Source organism: Pygoscelis adeliae, unplaced genomic scaffold (genome assembly GCF_000699105.1).
Source record: "Pygoscelis adeliae isolate BGI_AS28 unplaced genomic scaffold, ASM69910v1 Scaffold399, whole genome shotgun sequence".
NCBI classification, from domain to species: Eukaryota; Metazoa; Chordata; class Aves; order Sphenisciformes; family Spheniscidae; genus Pygoscelis; species Pygoscelis adeliae.
Genome location: NW_008825609.1, coordinates 1,741,847 through 1,759,080, shown reverse-complemented (window position 1 = coordinate 1,759,080; position 17,234 = coordinate 1,741,847). Strand labels below are relative to the sequence as shown.

Here is a 17,234-nt window from a genome sequence, read left to right as displayed (position 1 = left end):
GAGTCGTGGGGATGAGGGGGGCGCGTTCTGCTTGCGGTATTGGGGGGAGCTTTTTCCCAGAAAATTCTCGTGGGGGTGGGGGGGAGCTGGAGACTTCATTAGTACGGTTCTGGCAGTAAGGGGTGGCGGTGGGTTGGTGTTTTTTTATTTCGCTTTTCCATCGTTGATGTGTAACCGTGTGTGCCTTGCTTTCAATTTTAAGGCCTGCCTTTTCCTTTCCCCCCCTACCCTTAATTTATTTTCTGCCAGCGCTCTTCTTTACCCTACTCCTCCCCTCCGTTGTCCGTCCTCCCCCCCCGCAAGCCACGAAGGTCTTGGTGGCCCTGGCAAGGGTGGTTGGACGGTCTGCCCTTCTGGTTGTCATTGCTCCTTCTGGACTTACTAGAAAGATGGCAGTTGGTGAAGGATCTTTATCAGTTGCACTCCTAGGCTTATCGTGAGAGGAAATGAGATTGAAAACTGCTGCCATGCAGGGGACTAGCATATTCGGGAGGGTGATCTCAGTAAACATGGCCCTGGACCACACTTAACAAGCATGACCAAGCTTACATAGCAGTCAAACAGGAGTTGTCTGTGTGGCACTGCAGAGGCCTGGTGCTTGATACTATTGATTCTGCTATTTAAAGAAAGCGTGGCTTGGGAAAGGTTTTTGCAGGTTTGATTTTTTTTTTTTTTTTCCCTTCCTTTGGAGGATGGCAGCAATAAATACAGTGGCATTATAGTATATAACTAGTTTGAGACTTGAGGTTTTTTTGAGGGGTTGAAAGTAATAAGATGTTTATCCCAGGCCTTTTTAAAGAGAAAGTTAGAACTAATTTAGGAGAGTGGCATTTTCTGTCCCTTAGATCACAAGTAGTTAGGCCTCCTTTCTCAAGGATTAACAATAAACATATCGTGGGTTCTGTTAATATGGCAGACTAGATCTCAGTTAATGAGTCTTGTCTATCCCCCCCCCCCCCCCCCGAGATTCAGGAATATTTTGTTTATATGTTGCAATGCATTTAAACATTTAGTTTCTTGTCATCTGTGGAGAGAGATAGTTGTATCCTTGCTTTATCTTACATCCACATTTCACGCTCTGAAATTAAAAGATACTTTAATTTTTTTCACAGAGAGGAGGGTTCTGGTGTTTTTCCACTATGAGATTTCCAGCTCAGTTTAACACAGGGACACTGGAGTAAATGCTTTGGCAAGTCTGAGATAGTTCAGACCACGGCTGTTTTTGGAGTTTAGTGAGTGAGTTTGAGTATGCAGATCTATGTACAGGTTCTTAAAAGAACACCCTCCAAAGCACTGTCACAACACTTGGCATGCCTTAAAATTTGTGTGATCTCATTTTGTGTAAAGAGTTTGATTATAGGCGGATGCTTCTCTTTTTAGATCGGGGGTTTTGCATAGTAGAAGTACCTACATGGTACTTGTAGGTACTTTGGACATTTGTATGGAAAACCATTTTCTTGGCATATTATCCTGGAAGCTTTAATGCATTGGGATTCAGTTTGTTAAATAAGTCTATTTAAGGTGTAAAAATATTTGTAACCACTAACAACTATCATACTTCATCAATATCCTCTATAAAATTTTGGGCCACCCAGCATGCTGGATAGGCACCATTTGAAAGTTTATCACCACCTCAGTGCTGATTCTTTCATAGGCTAAACTAAATACAGGCTAAATACAGGCTTTTTGTTCTCCTCCTGTCAGGAACGAATTGTAGGTGACTTCTTAGAATGGAAAGTTGTGCTGTTCTGCTCTGGAATGTAAGAAATTCACTCGGTTCTGTCCCAGAAATGATGGCACCAGTAATATTAGAGAAGACTGTTTTAAGTCAGTCTGAATTTACACTTGAAAAGAGAACTGTCAGCAAATCAGTGGAATAATACTAGATTTAAATCAGTTTAACTGGGATTGGAATCTTGTTTTACTTGTGATCGGAATGTAAAGTGCCAGTTTAGCAGATAAACTTCAGCGATGGCAGTGTTCGAGGACTGCTGCAGGGTCGAGACTGACTTCTTTCAGGTCAGCATACAGCCATGTTGTGTATAAGAATGGAGAACTGAAACTATGTGACTTCTATGTAAAATATATTGATTCTTCCCTCTGGATAGCTGTGGAGCAAATATTCATAGTTCCCAGCTGTTTCAGCATCCAGTCTTGCAATCAGTTCTTCCATATGTTTCCTTTCATAAGGAAACTCATTGACCCTTTGAACCTCCAGTTGACTTCAGTGAGACTATGGGTTTTGTTAGAACTCCTTGGATACAGAAATAGTTGTCATTTTGACCTCAAGTTAGCATGATCAGTAGCAGACATCTTCAATAAAGGTGAATGTTCCTGTGAATGAAAATCTGTACTATTTTTTTTTTTACTTTGTCATGAAAGAAAATATAATGCTTAAATGAGTTTTTGAAGTTGTGTTTCACAGTCTTTTCATATGACAAAAATTGCTGATTATGCAGGCTGTCAGCGGGATCTGATAGACATACTGATGAGAAAATAAGAGATATTTATGGGAGAGGGAAGAGACTTAATGAAACAGTTGCAACAAAGCAAACATTTTAAAACTTACTTAGCAGGTTTTAAGTTAAATTATGTCTCCCATACTTAGCTTTTCCAACAATGTAACCTCTTCTTCCTGTTAATATGTTGATTTGAATTCTGTTTTTTTTGTCTCTTAATCACTATAATTTGTAGTTTCCTTTGGGAATTGATTTAAAGAACAAATGTAGTTAATGTCTGAACAGATAGTCTTGTACTTCAGATAATTCAGAAGTTTATTTCAGATCTTTTTTACTTTTTAGCAACTTCTGGGATTTTTGTTGCTTTTGGTTTGTTTCATTAACAGCTTTTTATTTACTAGCAGACTGCCTGGGTAAGGTGCAGACACTTTGGATTTGCTATGTAAATAAAAGTCTTGTTTTAAATGGGCATTTCTCATGAATTCATTTTTTTGCAAAAAGCTGTAGCTTTATTAACCAGAATTTGAATTAGGACAAAATTTGACCTGATAGCATTTGGAAAAGTACCTTCTGCTGTGTTTGTATGATACTAATGAAAGAGCTATAACTTTTTTGTAGAATTTTAAAATATATAATTTATAATATTTACAGTAAATAATCTATTTTATGCCACTCAATTTTCAGTTACTCTTAGAGATTATTGCCAGAAGCTCGTGTTTTGTCTAATGCATCAATTAGTCATTGCAGCTAGTTCTGGAAAAAAATTAGGAAAGAGCAGTAATTTTGGAGTAGTTCTGCTAGTTAGGAATTTTTTAGCAGAATAAACATTAGCTTCTTACTCTCTTGAGTCTTCATCAAAAGCATTTGAAAGAGGATATGATTTTTCCCAGGTACCTTCTCCTTCCTCCCCCACCTTTTTTCCTCCCGTTAGACTCTGGTTTAAAAAATTTTTTTTTTTTTGTTAAATTTCTTTGGTTCCAGAATTACAGATGGAATTGCAGGCTTGGCTGGACTTGTTTACTTTCTGTTTCATTCTTTTGTTTTTTATTTGAGGTATACTGCTTGATAAGAAAGGAGAGAAGACATAGAGGGGGAGACAATGAAGTAGCTATTTTTGTGTAAAACTAACCTTGAGAGAGATACAAGGAACTTACAACTAGAGATTTTTCTCATCCCTTTCATCTAACCATGTTTTAAGTGTACTGTCAGTTTCAAGAAAAGATAAGTGCTATAGCTGTACCCACGGCTTTGTCCTGAGGGAGGGAACCTTGAGGTAGAAACATAGAGACAGGAGCTTTAAGGCAGTGACTTACAGATGGCTGTACTGGAAGGAAACTTTAAGATGGTTCTGGGTTTAGAACTGACTTAGGGCAGGTTTATGTTACTTCAGGAAGTTGTATGCCATCATGGTGATTGGGGGAGGGAGAAGAGGAGTGACTTTTGCTAGAATATCGTGCTCATGTGTGAACTTGTGGAGGAAAAAGAGTGGAAAATGCTTAAGAAACCTGCAAATTCCAGAGTAATTAAATTCTCTTGCTTATAACAAACATTGACATTCCCAGGTTTGGAGCAAGTCGTGGAGGGCCTCTTCCTCCAAAGAAATTTGGTAATCCGGGGGAACGTTTACGTAAGAAAAAATGGGATTTAAATGAACTGCCCAAGTTTGAGAAGAATTTTTACGTGGAACATCCGGAAGTGGCCAGGCTTACTCCAGTAAGTTTTCAGATCCTGTCTGTTCCATTTTGCCTACAACAGAAAATGTCACAAGTGGAAAAACTTGTCCTAGGAAGTCTGGGACAGCGTGTAATAGAACTGTCTTTTCATTAAGCGTGTTTGGTATGTGTGTACTCTGCAGGATACTGGTTCTAGTTGCCTTCAATGTTTAACATTAGCAGAGGTGATGCTTCTGCTCTTAGCTGTTTTTATATGAGATATTTTACATTTGGTCATTTGTAATTCATCATCATAATGCTTGTCTGGCCTAGCTATTTGTCAGTGTAAGTAAGACTTGGAGGGCTTGAGAGTTGCAGTACTGGGGAGGCCCTGAAAGAAGCTAAAATAATGAACTGAGTGGCAGAAATGTATGAGAAACATTTGAAAGAATATTTTATCATCATAATTCAGGCAGAAAGAGGCCATGGGAGATGTCTAGTTTAATTCTCTGCTCAGAGCAGGGCTAACTACAAATCTAGAGCAGATTGCTTAGCGCCTTGTCCTTTTGAGTTTGAATATCCCAAGGGATGGGGAGAGTTTATATCACCTCTGGGTGGCTGTCCCAGGGCTTAATGTTTGTCGTGGTATCCCCCCCCCAATAATTATTTGCAACATCTTCTCTATAGTGACCCATTGGGTAGTTGAAAGTAGCAGTTAAATTCCCCTGTTAGTCCTCTCTTTCCCAAGCTAAACAAATTCAGTGCTTCCAGTCTTTCTTTGTACCGCCTGTACTCCAGCCTCTAGCTTTCCCCCCATAATTGGACATGCCCTGTTAAAACAATGTCCTTCTTACACTGGGGGCTCAAAACTGGGTGCAGTACTTTGTATTTACTCAGTAGATAGAGTAATCTCCTCTTCCTACCTCACTTGAGTCTAGAGTATTTTTTTCCTTCTTGAATGTCTTTTTATATTTAGAAATTAGGAGATTTCATTCTTAACACGAGGAAACAAACAAAGAAAATGTTCTTACCAATTACATAGACTTACAAATCTTCATGTGAAGTATTCATGAGATATTTATATGGCATAAAGGAATTGAAGGAGGCATTGGCTTTTTAAAGAGACAGCAACTTGAACTACTGAACCACGTTGGCGTTAGCTGCTGTAGCTGTCTTTGCCTTAGCCAACTAAAAGGATTTTCACGTTTTTTGCAGAAGTCTTCTTTTTTACCTTTTCATTCAAGCTCAAGAGATTCTCACAAATAGTAAATTTAAGTGCATGTTTGGTATTGATGTGTATCTTTCTATTGATTTTTAATGAGCATTAGAATGAGGTTATGAATTGTGGAAGCATGTTGCAAAGTGCAGCTGGACTTTCATGATAACCTAGACAAAGATAAACATTTTTTCTAATCTTAAAATTATGCTTATGTAGATACACATTTCAGAAATATTTTAAGAAGTTCCATTATTAAAAAAAAAAGTGAGGTCTTAGGGTATCATTATGACATTGCCCAGGCTTTCATGGAGCGCAAAAGTGCTGGTTCCAAGAAGATTCCAGACAACGTTTCTGAGTTACAAGTTGTCCAGCAAGAGCTCTGTATTTAACCACCTCTGGAATGTGTTAATTGAAGGAGGGGGACTGCCCTGCCTTCTGCTTGTTCGTAGTGTATTAGGGTCTGTTTAGTTCTTAGCACTGTCACATAAAACATGTTTCTTATCTGATAATCACTTTTGAAGCTGTTGGTCATTTCTGGCCTCTGGAAGAAGAGTATAGTTCTTAAAAGTACTATATCGATACGCTTTTCATTAAAAAGGGCTGGCTGGAAAAAGAGAGAGACATTAGTCCTTCTAGACTACATAGAGAGTTCATACCTTTGAATATTGGAGAAGCTATGTGATAGCTCAATCTCAATATAAAATCTTTAGGAAAGCAGTCCTTTTTAGGCCTCCATTTCAATTCAGTTCTCTAACAAAGCTGTTATCCAGAGGTGTGAAGTGAGCTAATAGTTAGAAACATGCACTTTAAGTCCCTGCTGACATTCAACATTTGTCTTTGCTTTCTTTTTTCCACATAATTAGTATGAAGTTGAAGAACTGCGAAGAAAGAAAGAGATAACAATTCGAGGAATGGAGGGCTGCCCCAAGCCTGTGTTTGCCTTCCACCAGTGTAGCTTTCCGCGTAAGTATTTTGCCATTCTTTAAGATAATGAGGATTACTCAAAAACAGTAACTGTTTAGGCCTGTTGTCTTTTCTGAAAGGTCTTCTGAAGCCTCAGTTATCCTTTAAGAAATTTTTTCTTTTCTTAAATTCTTAGAGTATGTGATGGATGCCTTGATGGACCAGAACTTCACAGAACCCACTCCAATTCAGTGCCAAGGCTTTCCACTAGCCCTCAGTGGTCGTGATATGGTGGGCATTGCGCAGACTGGCTCTGGGAAGACACTAGCAGTATGTATTCTTCCCTTCTATTTATTTATTTATTTAGTTTTCCTAGTCGCTTTGCAGAAATTACCCTTGCCTACTTGTTAGTAGTTTTTGGGCTTGTCAGTAGTACAACCATAAAGGGAGATGATTACATGTTTTTAAAGCTTGCTTTATTGCATCGTGGGTGAGACTTAAGCCTCAACTCAACTAGCCTGTCTTATTCACAGGCATGTATTTTGTGTGTGTCTGTCTTTTTGGATGCTTAGTCACTTCTCTTTGGTCTATGCTTGCATTGTGGTTTAAAAAACAGTATGTGCTCTTTAGCATATTTGTTTTATTAACTGTGCAAGTTAAAGCATGGTTGAGTCTTCAAGGTATACATTAATTTTATCTGCAGTGGTTAAGAAGGTGTTTTATCCTTTATGAAAAGCATTGGTTAGAGCCAAGATTGCTCAATTCTACAAACTTAAGATTTCAAATTTAAATGAGCCTTCCTTTCAGAGGTGCTGAGCAGCTATATTTTGTGCTCCTGTCAAAGCAGGTATGGCTGGTCAGCAGCTCTGAAAATCTTCTATTCTGTTGGATAAATGCAAGTATCTAGTTTTGCAGAATCCTGATTTTTAGATAGCCGAGGTTTCTTGCTGTCTCTCAAATCAGGTGTTGGCTTTTTGAAGGGATGTTAGGCTAAGTGGACTCGTGTCGTGACCCACTTGTCATGGCAGGTGATCGTGGGCATTGAATACTGACGTCCTGTGTCTTGACTTGAAGTTCTTCTGTTTTAGTACTTGCTGCCTGCAATTGTTCACATCAACCACCAGCCGTATTTGGAGAGAGGGGATGGCCCAATTGTAAGTGCTTGTCAATTCTCTTCCTTTTTGTGTGTATGGCATGGCATCGTTAATGAGATGTGTACTTTATTTAATTGGTATATCAGAATAGTAAGTAGAGAAATGTTTACTATCACAATGTGAACATCCCACTCAGTTGAAATTCTGTGCAATTACTGTCCTAGTCTAAAGACATTTAAATGTTTTAGCTAATAAAGAGCAGATGGTCCAACTTTGCTTATGGTATCTGCAGAGCCCTTAAGTTAGCGATGTGAGTGCAGTTTGGCTATCCTGAATTGATTCCTTTTGCAGTGCCTGGTTCTAGCACCTACTAGAGAGTTGGCCCAGCAAGTGCAGCAGGTGGCTGATGATTATGGCAAATGTTCAAGACTGAAGAGTACTTGCATATATGGAGGAGCACCCAAAGGTCCCCAAATCAGAGATCTAGAAAGAGGTAATTGTAAAATGGGTGTTTGCAGTTTCTGGAGGAGGTGGTATTGTAAAATGTCTGTAAAAATAAAATGATCTTCTTAAAACCTGTTTGGAGGGGGGTGTGCGTGGATGAGTGGCTCTCTCTTTCTCCAGTTACAATGATAGTGCATGTAGCAGTTCTCCTCTTTGCTGTATAGTGACTTATTTGGATGTTAGATTTCTTTTCCATTTTCTCTTTAAACTTTCCACTTGTGAAGATCATCAGGGCGCAGAAAGGGGGAAAGGAAACTTGCCAGAAAAACAGGTTATTTTGAGGAAATGCAGTAGCAGCAAGTTTAAGGAATGTTTTTTTTTTTCCCTTAAGCCAGATTGCAAGTTTTCTGCCCAGACTTGTTCAAATAATGAAACTTAATTTCTGAATTTATAGAAACTTCTTTAGACAGTGGATTTTGTTTTGTTTAATTTTTCTTAGGCATTCGGCTCCATTTCTGTTCATGTACCCCATAACATTCTGTAACTGCCTTTCAATACATAGCAAGGAGCTGGAGTTGGGAATGATGAGGAATCATGGTTCTACAGCAACCACTGTAACACAGTAGTGCTCTAGTGACCTAACCTTCATATCAAGGGCTAGTTACATATAATTTCAAATGCTGGAATGTGCTGATGGCTTTCATCTTCACTAGATAAAAAAATTAATAGAATTATGTGAAAAGATCTAAGAAGTATTATCAAGGTAAGCTTACATATACAGATCTACTCAAGAAACCAGAAAATTTGACTTACCACTGCAGTTTGCAGAGTCATTATTGAAAACTGCAGTAATGGGATAAAGGCACGCATGGTGGAAGGCTGTGGGATAGCCCTGTTCAGGAAAGTGGTAGTGCATTCCAATTCAAAAGTAGCATCTTCAGTGGAAGAGTCGAAGGTCACATGAAGAGACCTTGGGAGGATCAGCTTGGTGGGTTTTTGCATGCCTTTCTGGAGCGCTATAAAATAGGTGTTCTGCTTATGAAGAAAACCCTTTGGTTAGGGGATGTGGGCAGGTGCAGTGCTTTCAGTCCTTTCAGGTGTTACTGTCTTTGGATGATTGCTTAGTATTTTCTGCAGCAAATATTGTTGAATAGATAGAGTCCAGAAAACTTTTTTTTTCCTCAGTTGTGATCTTTGGGGTATTTAGTGAATTTACTTCGGAGGAGTACGTCATTGACAACAGATTGCAGTTTATTCAGTCTCCCTGGCAGACCAATGGCTCTATTATGAAGCTCATGCAAGAATTAGATTTCTAGAAACTAGGAGTATGCCCAGCTTTGTCAGCTCTGAGGAGTCCAGGTTGACACAGAGAAAAAGATCTGGTTGCCACAAAATACTGCACTTACAGATGCAGAGTATCAAGGAAGCTGTTGGGGTTTCATCTTTTTCACCCCCCTGCTTTGCTAAACTTACTTTCCGTGGACATTTCCATGACACTGAAGGACTCGCCCATAAGATTTGGGAATTGGTGGAAACCAGTCCCTCCTTTTAGGGAATGTATAAATTGCCATACCTGATATTAGTTTATGAATATTTGAATTTCATTTTTATGCTAACAAATACAGGCAGGATGGTTGTCTGTCACTATTGGTGCATAATTACTCGGTATTAAAGCCCATGCTTTGGCTTTATATATTAACAAAAAAAAAAAAGGTGGAAGTGGCGGTAATTTGACCTGTATAGCAAGAGGAGCACTTCATGTTTGATTAACATGGGGAGTTTAGCTGAAGTTCCCTCTTATTTTTCTAGAGAGCTCTCTAGACTGCATAATTCTGGATAAAGGTGGGTCAGGCTTGAGTAGAAGCTTATTTTACTTCTGATTTTTGGACAGCTCTTCACTGGTGTTTTCTGACAGTAAGCTTCTAGCTTCTATACTGCATTTATTATTCCAGTGGCACTGTAACAGTAATTTCAGAATGGGAAAAAAAAATTAAAAGAAACTAGGGCTTCTCTGAAATGACTCAATCTTGGGTACGAATGAGGGTGATTTTTTTTTTTTTAAACAGTTTTGCTTTGGAAGGTGATTCATTCTGACTAAAAATAACAATTGACATTCAAATGAAGAGCCTTACTCTTTTTCCTCATTCTGTTTTGAAGGTGTGGAGATCTGCATTGCTACACCAGGTCGCTTGATTGACTTCCTTGAGGCAGGAAAAACCAACCTTCGTCGGTGTACGTACCTGGTGCTGGATGAAGCAGACAGGATGTTGGACATGGGATTTGAACCCCAAATTCGTAAAATTGTTGACCAGATAAGGGTGCGTGAACCTTGTAAAAGGACAACCTCCTTTGGTCTCCCATTCAAAGTCCAGTACTTTAAATAAATCCGTTTTTCCTTTTCCTTAGCCTGACAGACAGACTCTGATGTGGAGTGCCACCTGGCCAAAAGAAGTACGCCAGCTTGCCGAGGACTTCCTGCAGGACTATGTTCAGATCAATGTGGGAAACTTGGAGCTGAGTGCCAACCACAATATCCTGCAGATAGTGGATGTATGCATGGAAAGCGAGAAAGACCATAAGTAAGCTGATTTTTTTCCTACCATTTCACTTTTTTTGGTTGTACTTAAAAATCTACATTGCTTTGTAAGCCAAATATGAATTCCAAATAGTGAAGTTACTTGTAGTATTATTTAACCTTTGAGTATTACAAAATAAGTAAGTCCTGTAATTAACTGATCTATTGCATACATTCTAACCATACTGTTGTACAACAGCCCTAAATTCTGTGTAAGTGATACTGCCTTACTTACATTGAGAACATATACAACACGCATCCACGTAAGCTGAGAGAGTGCTCCTATATTCTTGTATATGTGGATATACATCTTAGTGCTCATGTCTATTTTAGACTGATACAACTGATGGAAGAAATCATGGCAGAGAAGGAAAACAAGACTATCATCTTTGTGGAGACAAAGAGGCGATGTGATGATCTCACTCGAAGGATGCGCAGAGATGGGTGATTAGCTTCCCCCTTCCCTCCCCTCGTTTCTAGTGGGAAACAGAAATTGTAATCAAAAGCAGTAAGGTTTAAATGTTCATGATGCTATTGTTGGGAACAACTTGTCCATTCTTTTCTTGGCTGAATTCAGTCTTGGTTTCCTAGAAGGTTCCAGTCCATCAAAGCATTAGTGCAAGAGGGAGTGTTTGTAAGCTGGGCAGCTTTTAGTGTATCGGAGTACTGATAGGCTGATTTGGACTGTATCAATACAGCAAATGTGATTTGGCTTAGATGGTTGTTTATGTAGGTAGTGGGTTTGACATGAAAGAAACAAACCGGTACGCATGCTAGGTAGATACAGGCCGGAGGAGGACAGGGAATAAAATATTTCTCAAGTCTTTTATTTTTTGTCTTTTTACTGAAATGCCAATAAAGCTTCCTGTTGCCTTTAATGTATGTACTTTCTGTCTATACTAATGTGCATCTCTATTTTGGCAGTTGGCCAGCTATGTGTATCCATGGAGACAAGAGTCAGCCAGAAAGAGATTGGGTGCTTAATGGTGAGTCCATCACTGAGGGGAGAATAACTTGGGCTGCTGTACGTAATTTACTGAGATGTGCTTTTCTCCGGTCTTCTTTTTTTTTTTTGTCTCTATACCCAATAGATGCACTTCAAAAGAACTTCCTTTGCCTTTGCCCTCTTTTTTTTTTTCTTCTCTCTCTTTCTCTCTCTCTTTTTTTTTTTTTTTTTTTTTACAAAAGCACAATGGGAAAATTGCTTAACCCAGAGAGCTGGATTTTGAAAAATAGTTGACACGTTATATCCTGACTTGCTGGGGTTTCTGAAATTGACCCATCTTACCTAGATTCTGGAAAATGAGCACGTAGTGTAAATCAAGTTCAGGTAACTTTATCTTTTTGAAAAATCTTACTTCATAGCATGCTTTGTTTTACAGAGTTTCGTTCTGGAAAGGCTCCTATCCTCATTGCTACCGACGTTGCATCTCGTGGGCTAGGTTTGTACACATAGACCACTCTTGCCTACTGCTGCATATTTTTCTTCTTTGGACTGAAATATGTTTTCTTTTTTTAAAAAAAAAAAAATTCAAAGCGTGATTTTCCCCCACATGTGAAATACGTTTTTTAACATTAATCTTTTTTTTTTCTTTCATATTCAAAGTCTCTTCCTGCTCCTAATGAACAGGCTTTGGTCTGCAGCAAGGCCTAGGCATGACCAATCGATCGCCAAGAGGGAGAAGAGACGTCCAATTATGCAACCCAACCCTTCCACCACACTCACTTCTTCCCCAAATCCAGCTTTTGTTGCTGGATGATAGGGATGGATTGCTCTCAGTTCAGAGCGTGTCAGATAAAGTTCAAGTAGGAAGTTGTGGGAGAGCATTTCAACAGCAAATAGCTAATATTCTCCCCGTATGACACACCACAGATTTGAACATACCAACCCCAGTGTACATGCATGTTTACCCCACAGATGTATTCACATCTGAGAAAGCACTGCTCCAGATCTTTGGTCTTGACATGTAACCTTCCCTCCTCTGTGTTCCTTCTAGGCAGGACCACTGAGATTACATATGGCCTTTAACATCGTGTTACCCAAATGTGTAATTGAATCAAAATTGCACAGCTCTATTCTGGTAGTATGAAAATGATCTGTCTGGATGCATCAGTTGTGCCCCCTTTTTTAATAAGCATATTTGTATTGTGAAACACTGTGTGTGCTAAGCACAGTCCTTACACGTCTGCCCACTCTAGAAGAGGAGGATGACTTCTGAAGTGCTCTGAGTTTAATAATGGACATTGAATATTGCCCCCTCCCTGAGTTTGGTGGAAGATAAAACTACTTGGAGGTTGATGTCTCATTGTAGTAAATTTTAGACAAAATTATTGCAAGTCATTGCAAATAAGCTCAGAAAAATCTCTGGCTGTTAAAAATCTCAGTTATCTGAGCTCTCTTTTTTTTCATATGCTGAAAGGGTGGCTGTGCTGTGCATCATATGGTCACTTTAATACAGGCAGACCATTACTAGACTTGGCAGCCTTTGTTCACACAACCTTCACCCCTCCTTCCCCTCCCCCTCAAAAAATGTCCAACACTTCCTCAGAGAGGTGATTATATGGACTTCAGTCTCTGCCCTCTAGGGTCATGTCTGGACCTGTGCAGTTAGAACTTGGGCCTGTTGGGAGAAGGGACTGAGGCCTGAAACCAGTTTGTATGAAAGAGAGCTGCTTTCCCTAGCAGCATTTTTTAAACAGGCTTGCTATGTGCTGGTAGCTTCTTTGTGCATCTTGCCTAGACATTTAAAACGGCCTCACCCCCCTCAAAAAAACACTCCCCCCAAAACTACTCAATTGGATAACACTTCAGAAAACAGTCTCCCCACTTCCCATCCTCCACTTCACCTGAGCTAAGGGGGAAAGGTACCAGAGTCTGTTTCTTGTTACTGAACAACATCTCTGCTTATTTTGGGGCCCTGAGTTTGCTGCTTCTTAAAATTAGTCACTTAACTGGCAAACTTCTGGACGACTTCCTCCAAGATCCTGGAAAGTGAAGGCTTCTACCTAAATAACATAAAACAGGGGCGCGCGCCTTTTGGCTGAGTCACCAGGGCTTTCCCTCTTCCTAATGGAACATTGGTTTCAAAAAAGCTTCTTCCAGGTAAGTTCTGAGTCCCGTAATGACTTCTTTGTGATAATTCCCTGGAGTGATGTCCTCTCTCTGCACTGATTTTTTTTTTTTCTTTATTTTTTTTTGTTCAGTCTATTAAACTAAAAACATTGAATTTGTTTTGTTTTGTTTTCTTTAACAGAAGCTTTGATATCAGCTGCAGATCATTCTCAGTGCAGGGGTGGGGGCACATCTACATTGACGGTCTAAACAGCTCTCTAGACTAGCATGTTTGCTAGTTTCTCTCTCTCCTGATTAATAATCAGAGACTGTCTGTGCCATAGGGTATTCTGATGGTCTGACAAAGGGAATGGGCCCAGGTAGCTGTCAAAAATGATTTACAGTTTCAATTCTTGATCCTGCTACGTTATCTTCTAAAAGCGCAGGAAGATTGCGAGTGTGCGAAAACACTTTGGAGCATGCTAGACTGGAGAAGCCGAGTCTTGTACTTGCTCTGGTCTTTCTTCAGCGAGCTGCGTGCTCTACCAGGACCGCTTTCTAGTCTGGAAAACACCCTTGTATTTTCCTCTTCCTGCCTTCCCATTCTTCCCGCTCCTCCCCAGTCAAGTCAGTTCCGTCTGCATTGGTAGCTGCAATTCCCTGTGCTTTCTGCCGGGAAAGCACGTCCTTGTAACCTCTGTGGTAATTCAAGTCGCTTTGCTACTGATGGATGTGCAAAACGGGACTGTCTGAGGATCATGTAGCCTGCAGCTTGTCAGACTAGTTACACCCTGGCTGTGAAGATGCAATCTGTCATACGTACTCCTCTCTTTACTTCGCTTTCCCCTTTTTAAAAAAACTGTTGCATCAAGGACCCTAGCTGGAGACTCGCGCAGCCCCCTGTGAAACCTGCCTTCTCACTCCCTTTTTTTGGTGTGATTCAGGACTTTGGAGCCAGCAAAGACTGAGGAGCCCCCCCTTTGCTGTAATAAGAAACAGACATAAAGTCCCCCTCTTGTCACTACAACCCTCTTGTTTTTATTTTTCCTACAACCCCTTTGAAATTGATGCAGTCTGGGCAATAGATGCAGTCTGACCCTTTGGATGTAATTTTTGTATCTTCATTTTTTTGACAATTGCCCCTAAGAACCCCGAATAGGGGATAAAAAGCGTTGGAGGACCTGAAACTTTTACCTGAACCCAGGTTCTCCGGCGCTTCACAACCAAATGGGGCTACAGAGAAGCATCTAAGCCAGTTCACAGAGCGAGCGTGTGTGGGGACTTCTCGCTGCCATGGACCCTTGATGCATGCTCCCCGCGCTCCAGTGGTCCCGTGTCAGAGGGCGGAGTTTTCGAAAGGAGGCCGCCAAAAATAAAAGGCAAAGAGACGGGATCGGCTGCAGCGGTTTCCCACAGGAGGAGGGAGTGTGCATCGGTCTGGTAACAAACAGAGAATGTTTCTCTCTTAAACAAACAAAAAAAAACAAAGAAAGGAAATCACAAAAATCTGTGTTTTATCTTGGATATTTTCAGAATATTCTTCTTAAAATGCAGATTTTTAATTTTTTTTTTTTATGAGCTGTTAGGGCACTTACTGTAATACCATGCTTTTTGAAGTATTGTATCCTATAGCAAACAGGTGCTTTTGGTACTTGAGGTGCTTTCACTGAAGTGTTACACTAACATTTCCTTAGTTTCTGTCCCATAAGTTTACAAAGCCTGACTTTCCAAAAGGTGTGCAGTTCTGATCTTCTAAATTTTAATATTATTTTGTATACAAAGCAATTTTGGTCATTTCATTTCCTGCTTCCAGCTGACACTGGAAGTAGGGAATTGCTAACGGAATTCAGGATTGTCCAAATTACAAAAGCTTGCCAGAACTGGACGGAACAGCGCAGTGAAATGTCAGTGCAATGCATTCTGGTGATAACTACAAAGCTGAGTTAAGATATTCTAAGTCTGGATAATTTTTAATGAGTTGGCTGAATAATACTAATGTAATTGGAGTGTCTTAAGCTTTAGGCTAGGGAAAGTAGTTCACTGTATTTTATTAGGACTGTAAAAGTAAATATTTTTAAGATTGCCTTTTCATGTTACCAAGTGGAAGGTAAGTGATCTCATTACAGTTATTATTTGTTAGACTTCTCCCAACAGAGTAAAAGCTTTACCGTGGCAGTTCTGCCCTCCCTCCACCCCAGTTTGCTCTGTCTGATGGTGGCATTTTCACTTTCCAGATTGTGTTTTTTTTGCTAAAAAAAAAAAAAGTCTGAAATTCATTTAGCTCATTCACAAACATCAGTGTCTTTGACACATGAAGACAGAGAAATGCATTCCGGGGAGGATGAATTTGAGCGCAGGGCAAAACTGCTTTAAAATTACCACTGTTTTTTCAGGACACTGATCTTTGTTCCTGATGATCTTAAATTTGAGTCTTCTACTCTTTTGGGATGAGTCTGTCTTGTATTTATTCCATGCAATTACTAACTTTGTATTTTTTTTTCTTATTACTGTCACCTGCATTCGTGCTCCCCACCTTTCGTTGGCACGTCCTTTCTTCTTCTCCCCTTTCCTCAACCCCACCCCTTCACTGTGCTTCGCACCTGGGCACTTCACAAGACGTGGAAGATGTTAAATTTGTGATAAACTACGACTATCCGAACAGCTCTGAAGATTATGTGCACCGTATTGGCCGTACCGCACGTAGTACCAACAAAGGTACTGCCTACACCTTCTTCACACCAGGAAACCTGAAACAAGCCAGGGAGCTTATCAAAGTGTTGGAAGAAGCCAATCAAGCCATCAATCCAAAGCTGATGCAGCTTGTGGACCACAGAGGAGGAGGAGGTGGTGGTGGAGGTAAAGGCACATGGGAAAAGGGCTACACAGGGAATAGGTTCCCCATTTTGAGGGAGGGAAGATTAAAAGAGGGTAGGGAAGTAGTAAGTGCAAGTCTAAGATAATAGATTAGTAATAAAGCTGTTTTGTACCTGAGGTCTCAACACATTATGTAGATGTAGTATTTCTGTCCAACGGAGAGGTAGTCCACTGTTTTACCTTAGCTATAGAATTTTTTTCCCCCCTGATAAGGTCCACACAGAGTTAATTTCACTTTACTTAATTCCTTGCAGCTCCTACCTAAGCACAGGCAACAGGATGTGTGTGCATGCATGTGCAAAATTGAAATCAGTAAAGGGATACACTGACTTTACCTTCAGAGACTGAGACTATTTGTCCTCCCGTTCCCTGAAGGAATAGTAAGTTTCCCTATATTTCTAAGTTAGTCCTGAATTTCTTCTGTTTTTGTCTCCAAGCACATGCATTAAGAACCCTTTTTGAACTTCACATTTATACCTTGAACGAAACGAAGAGGCGTATGCACAGCGGTGCAGGGAAGTTATAGTCAGTCAAAAGAACTTGCTCCTTGTGGGCAAAATTGTGGATATAGAAGGGGGAGAAAGGGTGGCATAATTGTACCAGAGTTCATTGTTTAAGACTTGTTCACGGCACTAAATCTTAATATATCCATCGCCAGGAGGTCGTTCTCGTTACCGAACGAGCAGTTCAGTAAACAACCCTAACCTGATGTACCAGGAAGAGTGTGACAGGAGGCTCCGGGGAGTGAAAGAGGGCCGGAGAGACTCAGGTGGCTTCAGAGACCGTGAGCGTGGTGACAGTTATGCCAACGGAGCCAACAAGACCTATGGCAGTGCCTACGGGAGCCCAAATTCTGCTTTTGGGGCAGCACAGAGCCAGTATGGTTACACTCAAGGGAGCTATGGAGCAGCTGCCTATGGCACGAGTGGCTATGGCACTGCAGAGTACAGTGCTAGTGGCTA

At 40.3% G+C, this 17,234-nt stretch overlaps 1 protein-coding gene across 1 annotated transcript in view; it reads left to right on the top strand.

Annotated features, from left to right (window-relative positions):
• DDX17 (DEAD (Asp-Glu-Ala-Asp) box helicase 17) overlaps nucleotides 1-17,234 on the top strand; it is a 19,782-nt gene that overhangs the window by 2,265 nt on the left and 283 nt on the right. Inside the window, exons 2-13 of the mRNA XM_009332674.1 lie at nucleotides 4,022-4,172; nucleotides 6,194-6,293; nucleotides 6,430-6,563; nucleotides 7,322-7,387; nucleotides 7,679-7,820; nucleotides 9,929-10,089; nucleotides 10,178-10,350; nucleotides 10,680-10,790; nucleotides 11,271-11,332; nucleotides 11,729-11,788; nucleotides 16,015-16,254; nucleotides 16,931-17,230. Coding sequence (XP_009330949.1) covers nucleotides 4,022-4,172; nucleotides 6,194-6,293; nucleotides 6,430-6,563; nucleotides 7,322-7,387; nucleotides 7,679-7,820; nucleotides 9,929-10,089; nucleotides 10,178-10,350; nucleotides 10,680-10,790; nucleotides 11,271-11,332; nucleotides 11,729-11,788; nucleotides 16,015-16,254; nucleotides 16,931-17,230 — 1,700 coding nt within the window. The remainder of the gene's footprint in view (nucleotides 1-4,021; nucleotides 4,173-6,193; nucleotides 6,294-6,429; nucleotides 6,564-7,321; nucleotides 7,388-7,678; nucleotides 7,821-9,928; nucleotides 10,090-10,177; nucleotides 10,351-10,679; nucleotides 10,791-11,270; nucleotides 11,333-11,728; nucleotides 11,789-16,014; nucleotides 16,255-16,930; nucleotides 17,231-17,234) is intronic.